The sequence below is a fragment of the Bos grunniens genome, chromosome 20 (assembly GCF_055505025.1).
Source record: "Bos grunniens cultivar Pamir isolate PY7600 chromosome 20, Bosgru_T2T1.0, whole genome shotgun sequence".
Lineage (NCBI taxonomy): Eukaryota > Metazoa > Chordata > Mammalia > Artiodactyla > Bovidae > Bos > Bos grunniens.
Window position 1 is genome coordinate 36,552,351 of NC_141184.1, and position 17,844 is coordinate 36,570,194.

The 17,844-nt window shown below is 35.7% G+C and overlaps 1 protein-coding gene and 1 long non-coding RNA gene across 17 annotated transcripts in view; one reads left to right on the forward strand and one right to left on the reverse strand.

Annotated features, from left to right (window-relative positions):
• FYB1 (FYN binding protein 1) overlaps positions 1 to 17,844 on the reverse strand; it is a 179,096-nt gene that overhangs the window by 20,299 nt on the left and 140,953 nt on the right. For 11 of the 15 annotated variants that reach the window (XM_086361510.1, XM_086361517.1, XM_086361512.1 and 8 more), the window contains 10 exons: positions 16,835 to 16,881; positions 14,470 to 14,489; positions 13,992 to 14,026; positions 12,881 to 13,001; positions 9,944 to 10,103; positions 9,302 to 9,446; positions 4,347 to 4,369; positions 3,230 to 3,296; positions 2,080 to 2,217; positions 448 to 473 (listed from right to left, as the gene is read on the reverse strand). In XM_086361510.1, the coding sequence (XP_086217636.1) occupies positions 448 to 473; positions 2,080 to 2,217; positions 3,230 to 3,296; positions 4,347 to 4,369; positions 9,302 to 9,446; positions 9,944 to 10,103; positions 12,881 to 13,001; positions 13,992 to 14,026; positions 14,470 to 14,489; positions 16,835 to 16,881 (782 nt within the window). The remainder of the gene's footprint in view (positions 1 to 447; positions 474 to 2,079; positions 2,218 to 3,229; positions 3,297 to 4,346; positions 4,370 to 9,301; positions 9,447 to 9,943; positions 10,104 to 12,880; positions 13,002 to 13,991; positions 14,027 to 14,469; positions 14,490 to 16,834; positions 16,882 to 17,844) is intronic. The other 4 variants (XM_086361513.1, XM_086361514.1, XM_086361519.1 and 1 more) reach the window with 1 other exon arrangement.
• LOC147350256 (uncharacterized) overlaps positions 1 to 17,844 on the forward strand; it is a 118,343-nt gene that overhangs the window by 7,966 nt on the left and 92,533 nt on the right. The gene's annotated exons all lie outside the window — the stretch shown is intronic.

The window sequence follows — 17,844 nt, forward strand, 5'->3', positions numbered from 1 at the left end:
GAAAAATTTCCAAAGACAATATAAATGATACATTTTTAAAAATCATAGAAATTTAGATTCAGAAGGATCTTGGTTGCTCACAGTGTGGCACGTGTTTAGAAATCTTTTTGCAGAAATCTAATACATCAAACTCTGACTAAATTGGGGTGGGATCCATGAGGATCGTTGGGGCCCATCTCTATTCACTCATCCCTTTCTCCATAGTGATCCTGTGACTGGAAGAACAAATCACTGAAAGTTGAAAATTTCCTTTTCCCACTATTTTACTGTTGAGAAACTGTGAAACTGACCATCCCAGGTGCAGTTACTTGACAAAGTTACACAATTTATTATTTTCAGAGTCAGGACTTTAATTCAGATAGCATGACTAAAGCAATTGCTTCTGCTACCCTATCTGCAAGAAGTGAGATATAAAATATATTAACACAATTAGTTTTTATTACTTACCCACTTGTTTAGGAGGAGAAGGGAAACTGGAAAGAAAATGAGAACATAATTATTTAGGAAAGGCATGAATAAGTAACAGCCTTGAGGCTTATAAAGGCTAATTAATCTGTTGAGTATTATTCCTTTCTCATCCTCCATTTCTCTGCTGAGTCCCAAGTTTTCGTCAATCAATTTGGAATTTAGCAAGACTTTTTGTGAACTCTGGTATTGGCCAAACAAATAAAGAATCATGACATCCACTGGTTTATTTTTCTCACAGCCATTGGACCAATGTTTTTGAATTTGTTCTATGAAGTTTGAGCATATTATCATACCAGAGTAAGTGAAATGGTCTAAATATTTCGGAGTCATTGCAGTGTAGCTCCGGACAAAAACTGTTTGTTTGACTCAAAGAATAGAAATGTAGAGTCACAACAAAAGTCACAGGAATCTTCATATGACCATAATATTGTATGGTCATATGAAGACCATAGTATGACATAATATTGTTTGATAATATGTACATATATATCCCCAAACAGAAGAAAGGTGAATAAGAGAGGAATATCCACTGAAACTAGAGAGTGAGAACTTATTAATAGAAGTGATTTGAAATCAGGACTGGATGACTTTTAGTTGCAACAGAAAAAGACCTTTGTTTTTATTACTTTCTGAACTTTAAACACACATATACACATAACTGGAAGAATGGTGCACAGTTACACTAAAGTGTGAGAGGTCATTAGTAAAAGTGATTTAAAATCAGAATTAGCTGGTGTGTTATTGAGCAAAAAAATATTTGCTTTTATTTCTAAGTGAGGACTACATTTGAGTAATGATACATGAAGAGAAGATCTGCTACGTTTACTTACAATTTTAAGTATCTCGTTTATTGAGTGTTGTTTTAGTGTCTCACAAAAGGATTTAAAATTAGGAATTCTATGTCAATTATCTTATAAAGACTTCTGTTAAAGTGTGGTGAGTCTATTAGCATATATAAAACAATGAAAATTTGAGTGTACTTAAGGTCCTTCAAATTTATACACATGGAACTTATGCTAAAGGATTATTTTTGTATAGAAAGATAAAATGTATGCTTTAGTCTTATTTATACAAACTGAAGATACTTAGAAGAATTTTAATATAGGTCAAACATGTAATTCAAGTGGAATTAATATATCATTATTGTGAAAGTTACAAAGACTTTAGATTCTGTACTTAGAGAAAAGAAATTCCAAATTTTGTCCTTTTTTTTCTATAAATTAACTTTTAAAAGAGAATGTATATTTTGAATAGTCAGTATAAAATATTATATAATAAAACGTAGTGCTGGAATTCTGACCTTTTAGATGTGATTTACAGCTTAAAAAAAGGTCCTACTAAATGAAGGGTGAGTGCATGCATGTGTGTGTGTGTGTGTGTGTGTGTGTGCATGTTTGAATGGAAAACAAAATGATGTATATGATGATTTTATGTAAATGCACGACTTTAAAAGTGACACAATAAATGAGACTAGAATGGCTAATGGAAAAACACATTAAAATTTCTTAAGACTGTCAGAATTTGGTTATCAGTTATAAAATATTAGTAGCATTTGATGAAATTATTAGTGTAGTTATTGTGCACTGGATTTGGTGGTTGGTTGACTCTTACGATGAACCTTCATCATTGTCTGACTCAGAGTCTTTAGGTTTCTCTCGTATACTTTTCTTTTTGTCATCTTTTCCCTTTAACATCTTCAAAATCCCCCAGGACCAGGTGTTACTCTTCTCTTCAACCTGTAGCGTGGAGCTTTGGAGCATGCAGGCATTGATCAGGTTTTTTATAATTATACTGTGTTGATCATTCAGGCTGTAAGCTACTTATTGTACTCAACAAGCTGAAGCTATTAAGTTTATAAGTCATGGTCTTTGAATATTGCTGCGACTAGGTAAATAGTAGGCAAGTTATTTTCTCCTATTTGGTAGATTTCTTACACCTTGTTTCTTAAACCAGTGAGCTGAGTCAAAAGTTTTAAACATCAATTTAGCTTTGCTATGATTAAAAGTAAGTTGTTATTAGATTAAAATTTTAAAATATGTATTTAAATTTTAAAATGCACCACTTCAAAAGTTTAAACACCTAAAGGATTAAGTTTTCAATATTGCCACATACAGCCACAGATAAACATATGATCTCAATTTATTTGGATTGATTACAACTATGATTATTAAACAAGGGCTTCCTTGGTGGCTCAGACAGTAAAGAATCCACCTGCGATGCAGGAGACCTGGGTTCAATTCCTGGGTTGAGAAGATCCCCTGGAGGAGGGCATGGCAACCCACTCCAGTATTCTTGCCTGGAGAATCCCCATGGACAGAGAAGCCTGGCAGGCTATAGTCCATGGGATCCCAAAGAGCTGGACACGACTGAGCGACCAAGCACAGCACAGCACATGATTATTACACAAAGGCTAGCCATGCAACTATAAACTTTCCAGAGATTGTCACAAAAACGAAGTATTGATTGATAAATAAATGATTGGGAAAAGTTTGAATACTTGTAACCCTTACCCCTTTTCCATTTCACTCCTTTTGACATAGTTGTCAAGGTTCCAAGTGGTATATTCCAAACAATATACCACTTCATTTGAAGTGTGGTATAATTACAATTCCTCATTTGCCATTGCTGTTAATTAAACATTTTTGGTTATGTAACAGGGAATGCTACTTTCTGCTTTTTATTCTAACTAGAAATCAAAACTAGTGACAATTTCAGTATATACAATACTTTGCAAAGAGGCAATTAAGCTGATTATTCTTACCCATTAGCAGCATCCTCCTCTTCAATCCCATCATAAATATCATCATCTGGGGGAGGTGGGAACATCCCTTCATGTGAATTAGGGGGGGGAAATCTGTTAATTTTGTAATTTGGTCACAAATGCTCACTCAAAATTTGATAATAAATGTCTTATGCAGAAATAAGATGTAGAAAGCATCTTATTTTCATATCAATTATTTAAATTAAAATAGCTTTATTTTCCCACTCTTACACAGAGGTAAATTAATTTTTTAACATTATTTTATAAGGAATTCTTAAAAGTGAACTGTAAAAATATGAGGGATGACATAGAGTACTGTGCACTGGAGGTGACAGAGTGGGGAAAATAACAGAAAAAGTAAAATTAAACAGAGGATGGAGTTAAAATTTATTGTGGAAAAAGAAGGGAAAAGTTGATAAGAAAAACTTAATTAATACTAAGGAGAGATTCAGAAAAAAGCATTGATCAAGATGTAAGTAAAGGAAAGCAAATGAAAAGTGACTCTAAGCATTGATGGGAGCTGGGACAAAGAAAAGAATGGAAGGTGAATGAAAAGAATTTTCATTTCTTTATTTTAAAAAAGTTAAACCCTTGCTTGACTTGTTATCCTATGTTTGCTATTTGACAAATATTTATTTAACAAATGTTTACTGACTACCTTCTTTGTAAATATATGTACAATAAAGTTGAAATTAGATTTTTAAGATGATAATTTTAGCACTGCCAGGTATTAGCAACCCTTATTTTGTTGATGGGATAATGAGAAGTCTTTAGGAATCATAGCTATGGTGACTATGTGAGATATTATCCAAATAGGGACATTTCTGAAAGTGAAGGGAGATACTACTAGAAATTGTGCTCAGACAACTGCACAAATCAAGACTGCCCTGGGCACACTGGAAGTGGAATCACCCTATGACCCATAACGTGGAAGAAAAAAGTGACTTGCTCAGGGTCACTCAGTGGCCAGGACTGGACTCCATGTTATTGATTCCCAGTCTATTGTTCTTTCTACCACATTAAGATCCTCCTTATTATTTGCAAACAAGAGCATTTTGTCATTAATATACACAAGAATGTCAAAGACTTGAGAAACTGATAAAAGCGTGTAGCTTACCTCCACTTCCACTCTGACTGTGGCTAGGAGAAAAAGAGTAGACATTAATTGATATATTAATTATTTAGCTATCAGGAGAAGAAGTACATATTGAGCAGTTAAATGAGAGAAAAAATAACATTCCAGTCAACAGTTATCAGGATGTTATTTACAATTGTCAAGATATAAAAACAACCTAAATGTCTGCCAACAGATGAGTAAAGACGACGTAGCATACACACACGGTGGAATGTTATTCAGCCATAAAAGAAGAATGAGATTTTGCTATTTGCAACAATACCAGTGGACCTGCGGGGTATTATATTTAGTGCAATAAGTCAGAGAGTTTTCACTTATATGTGGAATCTAAAAAATAAAACGAATAAATACTACAAAACAAAAAGAGACGCAGAGATGGAGAACAAACTACTGGTTACCAGTGTTGGGGTGGGGGTGGGAGTTTAAGGAGGACAAACTACTATGTATAAAATTAATAAGCTATAAGGATATATTGTACAGTATAGAGAATATAGTCAATAGTTTATAATAATTTTAATGGAGTATAACTTATAAAAACATCGAATCACTTGTATACCTGAAACTAATATTGTAAATCAGGTACTTTTTAATTAGAAAAAAAGTTATTAGATGTTATATGTGAAAAGGAAGAAAAATTGTTCCTTATTGTAATAGATGAGTAGTAACAAAGCAAAAAACAAAACAAAACTAATAAGGATCAAGTGAGATTCAGCACTCCATAAAGTTTTCTAAACAATGATATTGTTGATTTCTAGCATTTTACCATAAGGCAATTTTCAGGTTATATAGTATTACATCACTCCATAGATGGACTTATTAAAAAAAGAGCATATTATTCTAGAACTGTTACTGCATTAAATTCAATTTCCTCTCAATACCTTATAATTACAGCATTTAACTCTTAGTCCAATAGGATTACATTTTTTACAAAGGGAATACTTAAAAAAATTTTGAAATCCTATTCGTGGGGCTTTTGTAGAGTGTAGCTCCTAATTCTCTAAATCTCTATTTCTTTCTATAACATTCTATACCTCCCCTCTTTTAAAATTGTTTTCTTGCCTGTTTCCCCACTAAACTGTGAATTATGTGAAATCAAAGGAAGTCATCTAGTTCATTTTACAGAAAAAAAATTGAGGCTCTGAGAAATCAAGTGATATGACCATGTCCACTTTTGATTAACTGAAAAAATGAAATAATCTCAGTGTCCTGCTTTCCTGTATGGATGATGTCATTTTTACTACACCTCGCTGTGCCCCCTGTGTCATCATTTTTGCCTTTTAGATAATCTTCCAAGAACAGATATCTGATATTACAATCGTATAGTATGTTTATACATCATATATGAACCTTAACCTTAAAGTCAGAATAACTTTAAAGTCTACTGCTAATCTAGAAATAAAAAGTACTTTCACTAATGGAACTTTGGAGAAAAACATGCTATAAATGTCTTAATATACAAATAGAAGTGATTTTTGATGAAGCTTAAGTATATTCGCTACTTGCTTACAAACTGTTTTCACACTCACTGTCTTCAACACTTTCCTCTGAGCATGAAGTAAGCATTTAGAATTATGAGAAAAACTGCAAATTGGGGTTGGCTGCCACTTCTGGCAAATACAACATATTCCACCTCGGAGATTTCATATCCAATTTCCAAAGAATTGGGTGATCACAATCAGGAACAAAGCCACTATATATTATTTGATTTCTAGAGCAGTTCTTCATTTTCTCTTTGGAATATAAACCATTGATCTGGTGAGCCAGAGGGAAGGAAAGGAGAGTGTGAGAAAAGACAAGGAAAGAGAAAGAGGAAAGGAGAAATGGCAGGAAAAAGGTTGGGAAATACACCTAGAAGAAGAGTTTTTTATATGACGAAGGAGTGGTATTTGCACTTGTAATTTCCTTTTGTTCAACTTTTCACTTTTATTACAAAAAACTGCTTCATTGAGAAGAAACGGAGAAGTACAGCTGCCAGGATCTGCGCTTTTTAAGCCTCCTGTCTGCTCTCAGAGTGTGAGGTATACAGTTGGTTTTCCTAACCCTGGAGAAATTGGGAAAGAGCTGGCCAAGAACCTCCTGATAAGAGCCAGGAGGTATATGGGGGAGGGAGAGGAGAGGCTGGTGCTTTCTCTTATTCTTGCCGGAACAAGCTGCCAGTTATACTCAGCATCTTTCCTTGTTCTACTAAGGACAAAGCACGTTCTGTTATAAGATCTCTGCCAGCAGCAGCTGTAGTTTCAAAAAACAAAACAAAACAAAACAACTTGTGTAGAAGTGATGTCTCTTCTTCCATTTTCTTATTAAATATGCATAAAGAAGGAATCAGTTCAGTTCAGTCGCTTAGTCGTATGCGACTCTTTGCGACCCCATGAATCGCAGCACACCAGGCCTCCCTGTCCATCACCAACTCCCGGAGTTCACTCAAACTCATTTCCATTGAGTCGGTGATGCCATCCAGCCCATCTGATCCTCTGTCGTCCCCTTCTCCTCCTGCCCTCAATCCCTCCCAGCATCAGAGTCTTTTCCAATGAGTCAACTCTTCGCATGAGGTGGCCAAAGTACTGGAGTTTCAGCTTTAGCATCATTCCTTCCAATGTAATAGATGCTAGTAAATATTGTGGTGCCATACTTGTTTAAATTATTAATCAGTAGAGCTATATACACTTCCTCTAACCCCGTTTTATTAAACAGAAGATTCCGTTTCTGCTACATGTTTACTAACTGGAGATGTCTTGTAGAGTTGTGGTATGTATGGTGGTGGTGGTTTAGTCACTAAGTTGTGTCCTACTCTTTGCAACCCCTGGACTGAATGTAACATGCCAGGCTCTTCTGTTCATGGGACTCCCCAGGCAAGAATACTGGAGTGGGTTGCCATTTCCTTCTCCAGGGGATTTTCCCAACCCAGGGCTCAAACCTGGATCTCCTGCATTGGCAGGTGGATTCCTTACTGCTGAACTATCTGGGAAGCCCTGTGGTATGTACAGACTAGTTAAAATGGAAAAGGAAATAGCATTAATTTGGGAAACAGTCACTTATTATGAAAATAATGCTTCATTTTAAGAATATCATCCCTTTTTTGTGGATTTATTTATTTTTTGAGTATTTTCATCAGTGTAAATATATATATATATATATGCTGCTAAGTCGCTTCAGTCGTGTCCGACTCTGTGTGACCCCATAGACGGCAGCCCACCAGACTCCCCGGGTCCCTGGGATTCTCCAGGCAAGAACACTGGAGTGGGTTGCCATTTCCTTCTCCAATGCACGTAAGTGAAAAGTGAAAGTGAAGTGGAGTTCTTTAATTCCCAAATAAGAGAAATTGTGTTTTGGTTTTTTTTTAAGATAAAAGAGAAACATAAGGTACAGTGAAGTAGTTCAGTCGTGTCCAACTCTTTGCAACCCCGTGGACTACAGCGTGCTGGGCTCCTCCATTCATGGGATTTTCCAGGCAAGAACACTGGAGTGGGTTGCTGTTTCCTTCTCCAGGGGATCTCAGGCAGACTCTGCCATCTGAGCCACCAGGGAAGCCCAACATAAGGTATATATGCTGATAATATACATGGTAAGACACACTCATGTCCAGAAAATTCTGTAACTCTCAAAATATGGCCATTTGGAACTCTGACATCAAATTTGACATTTGCTAACTTCAAAGTAGGTCAAGGTGTTTCTTATTACTAAGGTCAATTTACAATCTGTAAACTCCAGTGCATACATGGCATGTTTTCATATGTATTACATAATTTATGATCATAATATGTTAAGACAGCATTGCTATCAGTCATTTTAGAATGATGAACTGCCAGAAAGCAATATAAGTTTAACTGATGCCATAAGCTCAAGACCATAAAGGGAAATTTAATTCTTTATATGTTTCATAACTATTAGTATTAATAAATATTAATATATTTCTATTTTGATATTTTTACATTTTTAGAATGCTTAATAATAAAAACATTTTTTACTTTGAAATTTGAGTTATAAAGAATGCAGACACATTTTTTTCTCAAATGAAGATCTTGCATAGGTCATGTGGGGAGGTTTCCCTGTTTCACAAAGTGGGAATAGAAAAATGAGGATTCTTCACTGGGTTGGAGATTTTTCTTCTCCTTTTCCTTCAATTTAAAGGGATTATGGCTCTACCAGGAAAGGGAGATATTGGAGGAAAGAAGGAATGAAAGGAGAGCAGAAAAGGAAGAAAAAGAAAGAACAAGGAAGATCAGAGCTAGGAGAAAGAGACAGAAGAGGAGGCACTATAAAGGGAGCTGGAGACTGAGAAGGAAGAGAAGGAAAGCATGAGACAGAAGTTTGCCCTCCCCTTTGATTCCCCTAGAAAGGATGTCTTGATCTGTCCCTCTGCCCCAGAAAGATGGTCCTGTAATTTTTCCAGGGAAGGTCACAAGGTCCAATGGAAAGTTGAACCCTTAGTTGATTGCTAGGGATCATAGTGGATTCAGCTTTTACATTTTTACTCTTAAAGAGCAAAGTTGTCATAAAAAAGCATTTCTATTTGTTATACTTTCAAATAACAATGACAAATATATTTAGACTCAGATTTCAGAGAAAAATATTTTATACTTTTAGAGCTAACTTTTATATCTCATGCTTCATATTTTACAAAGTCATACGTATTCTAGGCATATCCTTAAAGTCAAATCAGAATGAATGTTGCAAAACAGTATTTGGGATTGACAACACATCTGCCAGTGGCCCATTACATTTCAAGCAGTATTTAACACAAATAGCCAAAGAGTAAAATGAAAGACTATATAGTTTCAAATGAGTTATCATCCATATTGAAGTGATTGTAAACGGTAATTTAATTTAGTGATAGAAAGTAGTAGGAAATTAGGAAAGTAAAATTCTAGCATCTTAAAACCCACAATCTCTGACAAAGAGATAGTTTGATTTGCTTTCCGATTTGTTTTTACATATACCTGCTAACATTTTCCTGCTCTGCAACGTCATCATACACTTCCTGGTCATCTTCCAAAGGTCTTGTTGAAAGAGCACTGAGACAGCCTTTTTTCCGTTTCAAGGAGTCATAGTCAATCTCTACAGCTGTTGTTTTAATATAGCCATCTACCAAAAGGGGAACAATTTATGTTCAGATGACTGTAGTTTAAATATCATAGAGTTGTAAACAAAATATTGATTGTACACTTTCTTTTTAAATTTTCCCTTTATTTCTTTGCTTGCAATTCTGACTTAAAGACTTGTTGACACATGCTTCACTGTGCTTTGTCCAAGTCTCATGATGTTGTGCTTTGGGGTAAGTCTAGAGTCTGTTTTCAAGGCTCTAAAGTGATTCAGAAGAAATATTTTTGCTTTTTAACATCAATGAAGAACCTAATACTCTTTGCTCTTCCTTGGGATATTATATTTACATTTTTTCCCAACTAAAAATATTGCACAAATGAGGTGAAGATGGAGCTATGCTTGTCATTTAAAATCTTCCTATTTTTGTCTACTCTGTAACATACTCCCAACTTAATGCTTATGACTAGCTTTGGAAGAATTTTCACATAAGATTGGCTCAAAAGAAAACACTTTGAAGTCTTAGAAAAATATGCACTCACATGACCCCCTGGCTGTTCTGCCCAGCCATTTTCCTTCAGGGTTGTCTGTGATACGAATTATTTCAATATTCTCTCCTTGCTTGAAGCTCAGTTCATTCTTTCCTCCTTTGACATCACAGCAAGCTTTTGCTTGATGGATGACTTGAATAGGGCCTGTTAGCTGCAAAGAGGGAAAAAAAAATCACAACCAGCTTCTTACTATTCAGGAAATCTTTAAGGAATGCAGTTTTGAAAGACTAGGTCCACTACTTGCTAACCTGTTTGTTACCAACATTTACAGGTTTGAACTAGAAGTTGAGGGTGAATGTTATTTCTGGTGAGGGTTCCTATAGGAGGGGTTAGGGGAAAATTGCAGAGGTCAGACAGAACCAGCAAAAATAGGTAAGCACGTGTCGGGCGGCCAGGAGAGAATGGCAGTGATCTGTTGACCTCGGGAACTCTGGAAGATGGTTCGATGCATGATACTGGATGCTTGGGGCTAGTGCACTGGGACGACCCAGAGGGATGGTATGGGGAGGGAGGAGGGAGGAGGGTTCAGGATGGGGAACACATGTATACCTGTGGCGGATTCATTTTGATATTTGGCAAAACTAATACAATTATGTAAAATTTAAAAATAAAATAAAATTTAAAAAAAAAAGAAAAGAATTATCAGTCCAGAAAAAAAAAAAAAATGAAGAGGAAGTGACTGAAAATCAAACACCACTTATGTATGCAACATGCTGGGTGCTATGTGTTTTTATGGGGTATGCTGGTGTTCTGCTTACTAGATAGAGGTTATTTCCCTCTCTGCTTTGTGCAATTATTCTGATGGTTCTCTGCAGGCTTACAATAGCAAGAGAGAGAAGGGTTAGTAGTGGTGGTAGGTTGTACTTGTGAGAAAAACATATTCTTTCCTTTTTTTTGACTTCATGGTACTTGCTACCTATAAACTTGGAGTAGACATTACCTGCTATAAACAAGATAACAGTTTAGAAATAGCGTTGTGAATAAAAAAAAAATAGCAAACCAATATTATGTGATGTTTTTATAATTAATATCCTGAAGAGTACAGTGGTTTCTTGACAGCAGAGGAGTAATGTAGTTTAGAGCTCGTGAATCCTAAACTCCTAATTTCCTAATCTTTTGTCTTTTCAACAGAATTTCTTGAATCTTTTGATATGCAAATATGCATCATGATTTTTGAGGAGGCTCTACTTTATTTATTGAACTTGTGATGTGATGAATTGTGAGATACCATCATTAATTATATACTACCAAGAAAGTAAACTAGCTTGATTTAAACTTTGATGTGCCAACAATGTTACAATGCATCCTAATTTCAGAATTTTAAAATGTGAAATATTTTGTCATAGAATTAATGAAATGTGGAACTGTATAACAGTTCTCACATTTATTTATTTAATTTGAACATCTATTAACAATTTTGTGGAAGGAATATAGCGTGTGAAGTCCTAGTCTTGACAAATGTTTGAGTTCATGTTTGGTGGTGTGATTTCATATCATATCTTTTTCTTACTAACAAATATTATTTGAATAAATGAGTGAAACCATCCAAAACTGGCTTCTCCAAAAAAAAAAAAAGCCCACAGGGAAAAGCTTCACATAATTCCTTCAAAACTATAAACAATCTCTTCATAAAAAGTATGTTATAAAGATTTTCATTTAAGAAATTAATTTTCCATGTTTTCCCTTCTTTGGTAGCCATACATTCTGTATGAGTAAAATATTTTAATAGTCATATTGCAATCTTGCTTTTGCTTATATATAGTAAGCAAAATTGAATGACAGCCTATAATAGACACCATGTATTATTTTATTTAATCCCATAACAAACTTTCAAGAGAAATGTCATCTACTCACTTTAAAAATAAGAATCTGAGGTTCAGAGAAGTTTAGCAATATGTCCCCTATTATATAACTCACAAATGCAACTGGAATTTGAATCCACATCTGTCCAACTGACTCTAAGTTTTACATTTTCCCTTTCACTACAGTCAGTAGACTGGGAAATTATATATAAGCCAGACTTTTATAATTCAAACCATATATTAATGTTCTGGAGGAACTAAATATTTAAAGGAAACTTGATATGAATCCTTTTCAAAGTGAAGAATAGTTTTGTGACTAGATAATCACTCTAAATATAGCTGACATACCAGACCCATACCAGATGGGCCGTGTCGTCAAAGCCTAGCCAAGAAAAGTATAGCCTGCAAGTATAGTGGTAGTGGTGGTAGTCATAGGAGTCATCCAGTTAGAATGAAAGATCAACGAAGACAGAGGTCAGTGAGGAAGAAGGAGAAACAGAAGGCATGAGAAGTCAGCATGTACACAGGCTTAAAGTAAAGGCACAGATGTGAGTCAGGTCTAGACAGCATCAGGCAGGGTAGCTCACGGAGTTTTATTGAGACAGGTCTGCTTAATCCAGAGACATTTCTGTCCCATGCACCATGATAATACATTCCACAAGGATATGTATGTGTGTAGTCCTGAGCCCATATTATGAGTAGGTTAATATTCATGTCCGACTCTTCGTGACCCCTCGGACTGTAGCCCATCAGGCTCCTCAGTCCATGAAATTTTCCAGGTACGATGAAATGCATAACGAGGAGAGTCAGAATGGATTTGAGTAACTGAGTATTCATTCACCCAACGGACATAAAATTTCCTGAGCTCCCACCAGATTTTGTTTAGATTTTATCCAAATTATAAGCCACATATTTTATTTGGATTTTATTGTATTGCATTTTTAGTGCATGGATAATGGAGTGTAGTAGACAAAAACATTACTGTTATGAAGGAAGTTACTCTTTAGAAAACAGTGATTAAGTGGTTGTCCAACCATGTAAGGTTTCAAAAAATGGTGCCCCTTTTGTGTGAAAGTTATAAAAAGAGACATTACTCTTTTTCACCCGTCAGCAAGCAAGCTCTTACTTTAAATTTCTTCTTTATTTCTTGTTCTTTCTTTTCTCTCTCTTTCTGTTCTTTTTTCTCCAGCTCTAATCTCTTCTTTTCCTCCTTTTCTCTTTTCTTCTCTTTTTCTTTGGATGTGTCTCTGTGAATAAATATTTTGTTGTTTCAGAACCTGCAGGCATTTATGTGTTAGGGCTCACTATTTAGAGTGGTTCCTACCCCAAACAGAAGATAGTATGTGGAATAGAGGTGAAGGTACAAAGCTAAGTCTTGTCAAAATTCCTGGGTGTGTGAGACTGTTTTTAAAACCTGCAGGAGGCATTCAAAGGAGGATGCCTTCCAAAGGCCCTGCTACCTTTATAACCCCTGAGGGCAAGTGGAAGGCATTGTTGTAAAGGTTCTTGCGGCCTGTCAGCATGAATACAATTAAACCCACCCCCCACCCCCAACTCTCTCTCTCAAGAGTACACTCACTGGTATAAGTTCACATACACGGATTCACTTTACTCATAGGTACAAATCTTCATTTAGAAACTTTACTCAGAATTAGCTGAATTCTGGGTAGGGAAGATTAACATATGTGAATCAACTAAAGATAAAATAAGAGAACATGCTCATTTTTATTTTCACTCATTTGCTAAGAAATTTCTTAATCCTGGGCTACCCAGAAACCCATTTGGGAACTCTTTTTAACATTTTTCTTCTTAAGCAGGTTAAAACTTTGGCATCTGGTGCTGTGTTAAATCATCTCTCAGAGCTGAATTTTGAGGTAAAGTACTGCCTAGGTGAGCACATTGTAATATATACACAAATTCATTTGCCCAAAGACACACTGAGAGCAAGAAATACAGATTCCTGGCCCTGTAATTCCCTGCCTGTGGGCTGTCTAGTGGGTTGCAGGACTCTGACCTCTCACACAATGGCATTTTAACAGAGTCCTCTGTAAAATCCTTAGACAAGAAAGGAATCTTTAGTCCTTTGTATTGAAATAAAGGTTATCATTATATGCCCGTCACTTGAACAGTTGAACTTTCCCCCTCCTAGTATTGAATATCCATTCATTCTCCCTCATATAAATTATTATATTCATCTTAGAAGAAAAATATCATGGTAAAAAAAATGTTGCTCATACATGTCTTCATATGTTTCTCCTTCACTCTCTTGTTCCTGTCAAGAAAAACATTAATAATGATTAATTGCAATTATTCAATAAGGGAACAAATACATACTACATTGCTCAAATACTCAGTAAAACAAACATAAATTTGTGTGTACATTTGGCATGTTTTTTTTTTTTTTTTTTTCTTTTTGGAGACAGACTGGGAAAGGAAGCACAGAAAGATTTCATTTTATATCCTGCTATGTAATTCAGATTTGTAGCCAGACTTCAGTTTCTGTTTAGTATAACAAAATTACTGAGTCAGTGAAATGACTGGTGTTTAATGTCTCAAGCATTTCAGGTGAAATAAGATTGCAAATGGAAAAATATTACCATTATTCTTAAGAGTTTTCATTTGTTGGTTTATGTCAGTAGAAAATAAATCACAGCAATTGTTACATATTCTAGTTACAGCAATATAATATGAGAAGAATAAAAAAGAGAAACTAACCTCATCTAGATTTCCAGTACCTGAAGTGTTTAAAAAAAAGGGATAGTAATTAAGAAGTGCTTTAATAGAGGATTGTTAGATGTAACATAATACTCAAAACAGTTCATAATGTTAACAGAATCTATACTTTACCAAAGGTTTAGAAGTACAGAATAGAATATGTGGTTAAGATCCTTACTATGGCTTTTCCAAACCTTGTAACTTATTATAAAATCATTTCATTAGCTTTCATAAAATAATACAAAAGTGAAAAAAACTGAAGACACTCTTTTCTCTTTATGAATGGACGCTGAAAGCATCCACATTTGGTTTTGTGGGCTTGTGTGGAACACAGGCTTTACCAGAAAGTCAAAGTTCACACTTTTTGACTCATTTGTTCCCAAGGATTTGCTTTCATGTATCAAACAAATCAAGTTAATTAGATTTTTTTAAAAGATATTTTACTGCTCAAGTGTTTAATAATATCAACAAATTTTCAGGTATTAAGACATCATCTAAAACAATAACAATAAAAACCATGCGGAACTGATACATGAATGAATAGACCAGTAGAATAGAACGGAGAGCTCAGAGACAGATAAAATTTACATACACACAAATAGGAACACACATTTGTTGTTGTTTAGTTTCTAAGTCTTGTCTGACTCTTGCACCCCCAGGGACTGTAGCCTGTCTGTGAGATTTCCCAGGCAAGGATACTGGAGTGGGTTGCCATTTCCTTCTCCAGGGGATCTTCCTGACCCAGAGGTCAAACCCAGGAACATTATGTACACACAAACACACCTATGTATGAAAAGACACAAACACACCAATAGAGTTAATATAGTAAATGTGGTATTATAAATTAATGAGAAAAAGGTGAATTTCAGAGTATCATAATGGGAAAACTGACTTTGTACATGAGAAAAAAACTCTAGGTTTCTAGTAATTCCTCAAAAGTGGACTGCAAACAATCAAAGACCTAACTATAAAGGATAAAGTTCATAGAAGAAAATAGAAGATAATAGTTTTATTTCCTAGGGTTAGGAATTCTTAAATAAAACTTTAAAAGTACAAATTACAAAGTAAGTATTAATAAATTTGATTATATCAAAACATATTTATGTTCAATGAAGGACAGTATGGACTAAGTTAATAGACAATGGACAGAATGAGAGAAGATATTTGCAATCCCTACAACTGCTGCTGCTGCTGCTAAGTTGCTTCAGTCGTGTCCGACTCTGTGCGACCCCATAGACGGCAGCCCATCAGGCTCCCCGTCGCTGGGATTCTCCAGGCAAGAACACTGGAGTGGGTTGCCATTTCCTTCTCCAATGCATGAAAGTGAAAAGTGAAAGTGAAGTCGCTCAGTCGTGTCCAACTCTTAGTGACCCCATGGACTGCAGCCTACCAGGCTCCTCCGTCCATGGGATTTTCCAGGCAAGAGTACTGGAGTGGGGTGCCATTGCCTTCTCCACCCTACAACTGACATGTTATTACTATCTGGAACACAAAGGAACTCTTGCAAGTCATCCAGAAAAGGATACCAACCCCAAGAAAAAAATGGTCAAGGAATTGAAAGTAGCAACTTACAGAAGAGAAAACCACAAAGGCTAATAAACAAATCAAGGTTTTGAACTCAATAGTAAGCTGAGATATGAAATTGAAACAAGACATTTTATACACAGAAGATTGGAAACAACTGGAAACAACAGCTGCCTCTGCACTGGTGAAAGGCAAGCATTTTGGAATCTTCATGCCCTGGGATGGGACTACACACAGATGCCTTTCTTCTGGAAAGTACTCCAGTACTACTCAGTCAAAATGAATATGCCATAGCTTACAAGCAGTCACTCTACTCCTTGATACACATCTTAAAGGAAGGCTCTCAGAGGTTCACATGGGGATATGGACAAGAAGGTGCATTGAACTATTAATATCATTTTCAGTAATAGTGAGTTGGAGGTGAAATATGCATAGGATGCATACCATGGAGAGCTGTGCAGTAGTTAACAGAAATAAATTAAATATACTTATATTCACGATAAGCCTCACAAAACACATTAGTCTGAGTGTAAAAAAACGACCAGAATGAGCTATAATATACTGTTTATGCAAATTGAAATATATACATATACACATACAACAATATACAAAGAATGTGTACAAAATTACATATACACACTAAGTGCATTAAAATATTTTACTCTGGTAAGAGAAGGCAGGAAAGAGAGTGGGTCGTGAAGAGAAAAGGGAATAAATAAGTAAAACAAGAGGACTTGCATGCACTAATGATGATAATGACTCACTAATGACCCTATGAGAATAATTAACTCTAACTTTCATATCTGAGGGAACAAAAAATAAAACATCATTTGCCTCTTACCATCAGAGTGCATGACACTATCTTGATTTTCTTCATTTACAGGGCCTCTGAAAACAAGAGAGAGGAAAAAGTGAAAATGGGATACGTAGATGCTCCTATTACAATGAAAAAGAAAAAAAAAAAGAAAAGGATTATTTAAAAATAACTCTTGGGCTTCCCTGGTGGTCCAGTGGTTGGGAATCTGGCAGGGGACACATGTTTGGTCTGGGAAGATCCCACATGTTGCGGGCAACTAAGCCTGTGTGCCACAACTGCTGAAGCCATGCTCCGCAACAAGAGAAACCCCCACCGCGAGAAGCCCATGCACTGCACTGGAGAGCCGCCTCCACTCGCCACAGCCAGAGAAAGGCTGCGAGCTGCGACAAAGACCCAGTGCAGCCAGTAATAATAAGAAAATTTAAAAATAAGATAAAAATAACTCTTTTCTCTTTCATATCTACTCTGATTTAAAACTTCAGAAGTCAGTAGAACAGGTTTTAGCTTTGTACTGACGCTGCTACTGCTACCAAAAAAGTGGAGAATTGGGGAACTTGTGTCCAGCACTGTCCATTCAAAGTGAGCACCTACAATTAATCCATAGTTTCAGGGCAGTAATATGTTTTCCCGTTAAAAATGACAGTATATCAATAAGTCAATTCTGAGTTCTGAAGGCAGATAATTGGCTGTACGGTATAGATTTCAAAGGCTATTAGTTTCAATCCTGGCTCCTCCCCCCCTTTCTAGGTATTCTCTACCTGACTTTGCTTCCATCAGTTGTGGCTTGGACTCCAAGGTGCTTCATTTCAAACCACTTCACTCCAACTACTCATAACAGTTATCAATACCTGGGCCCCACGAATCCCTAATGATTTATGGAACCATCTATATTTTCTATTTCTATTCTTGGGTTGATCAGCATAACTGGGGAAAATTGCCATCTTACTGATTTGGGAGATTACAAATAATTGACATTCAGTCTCAGCTGCACTCCCAACACTATCCTATAATCTCATTACACATTTTTCCTAGTT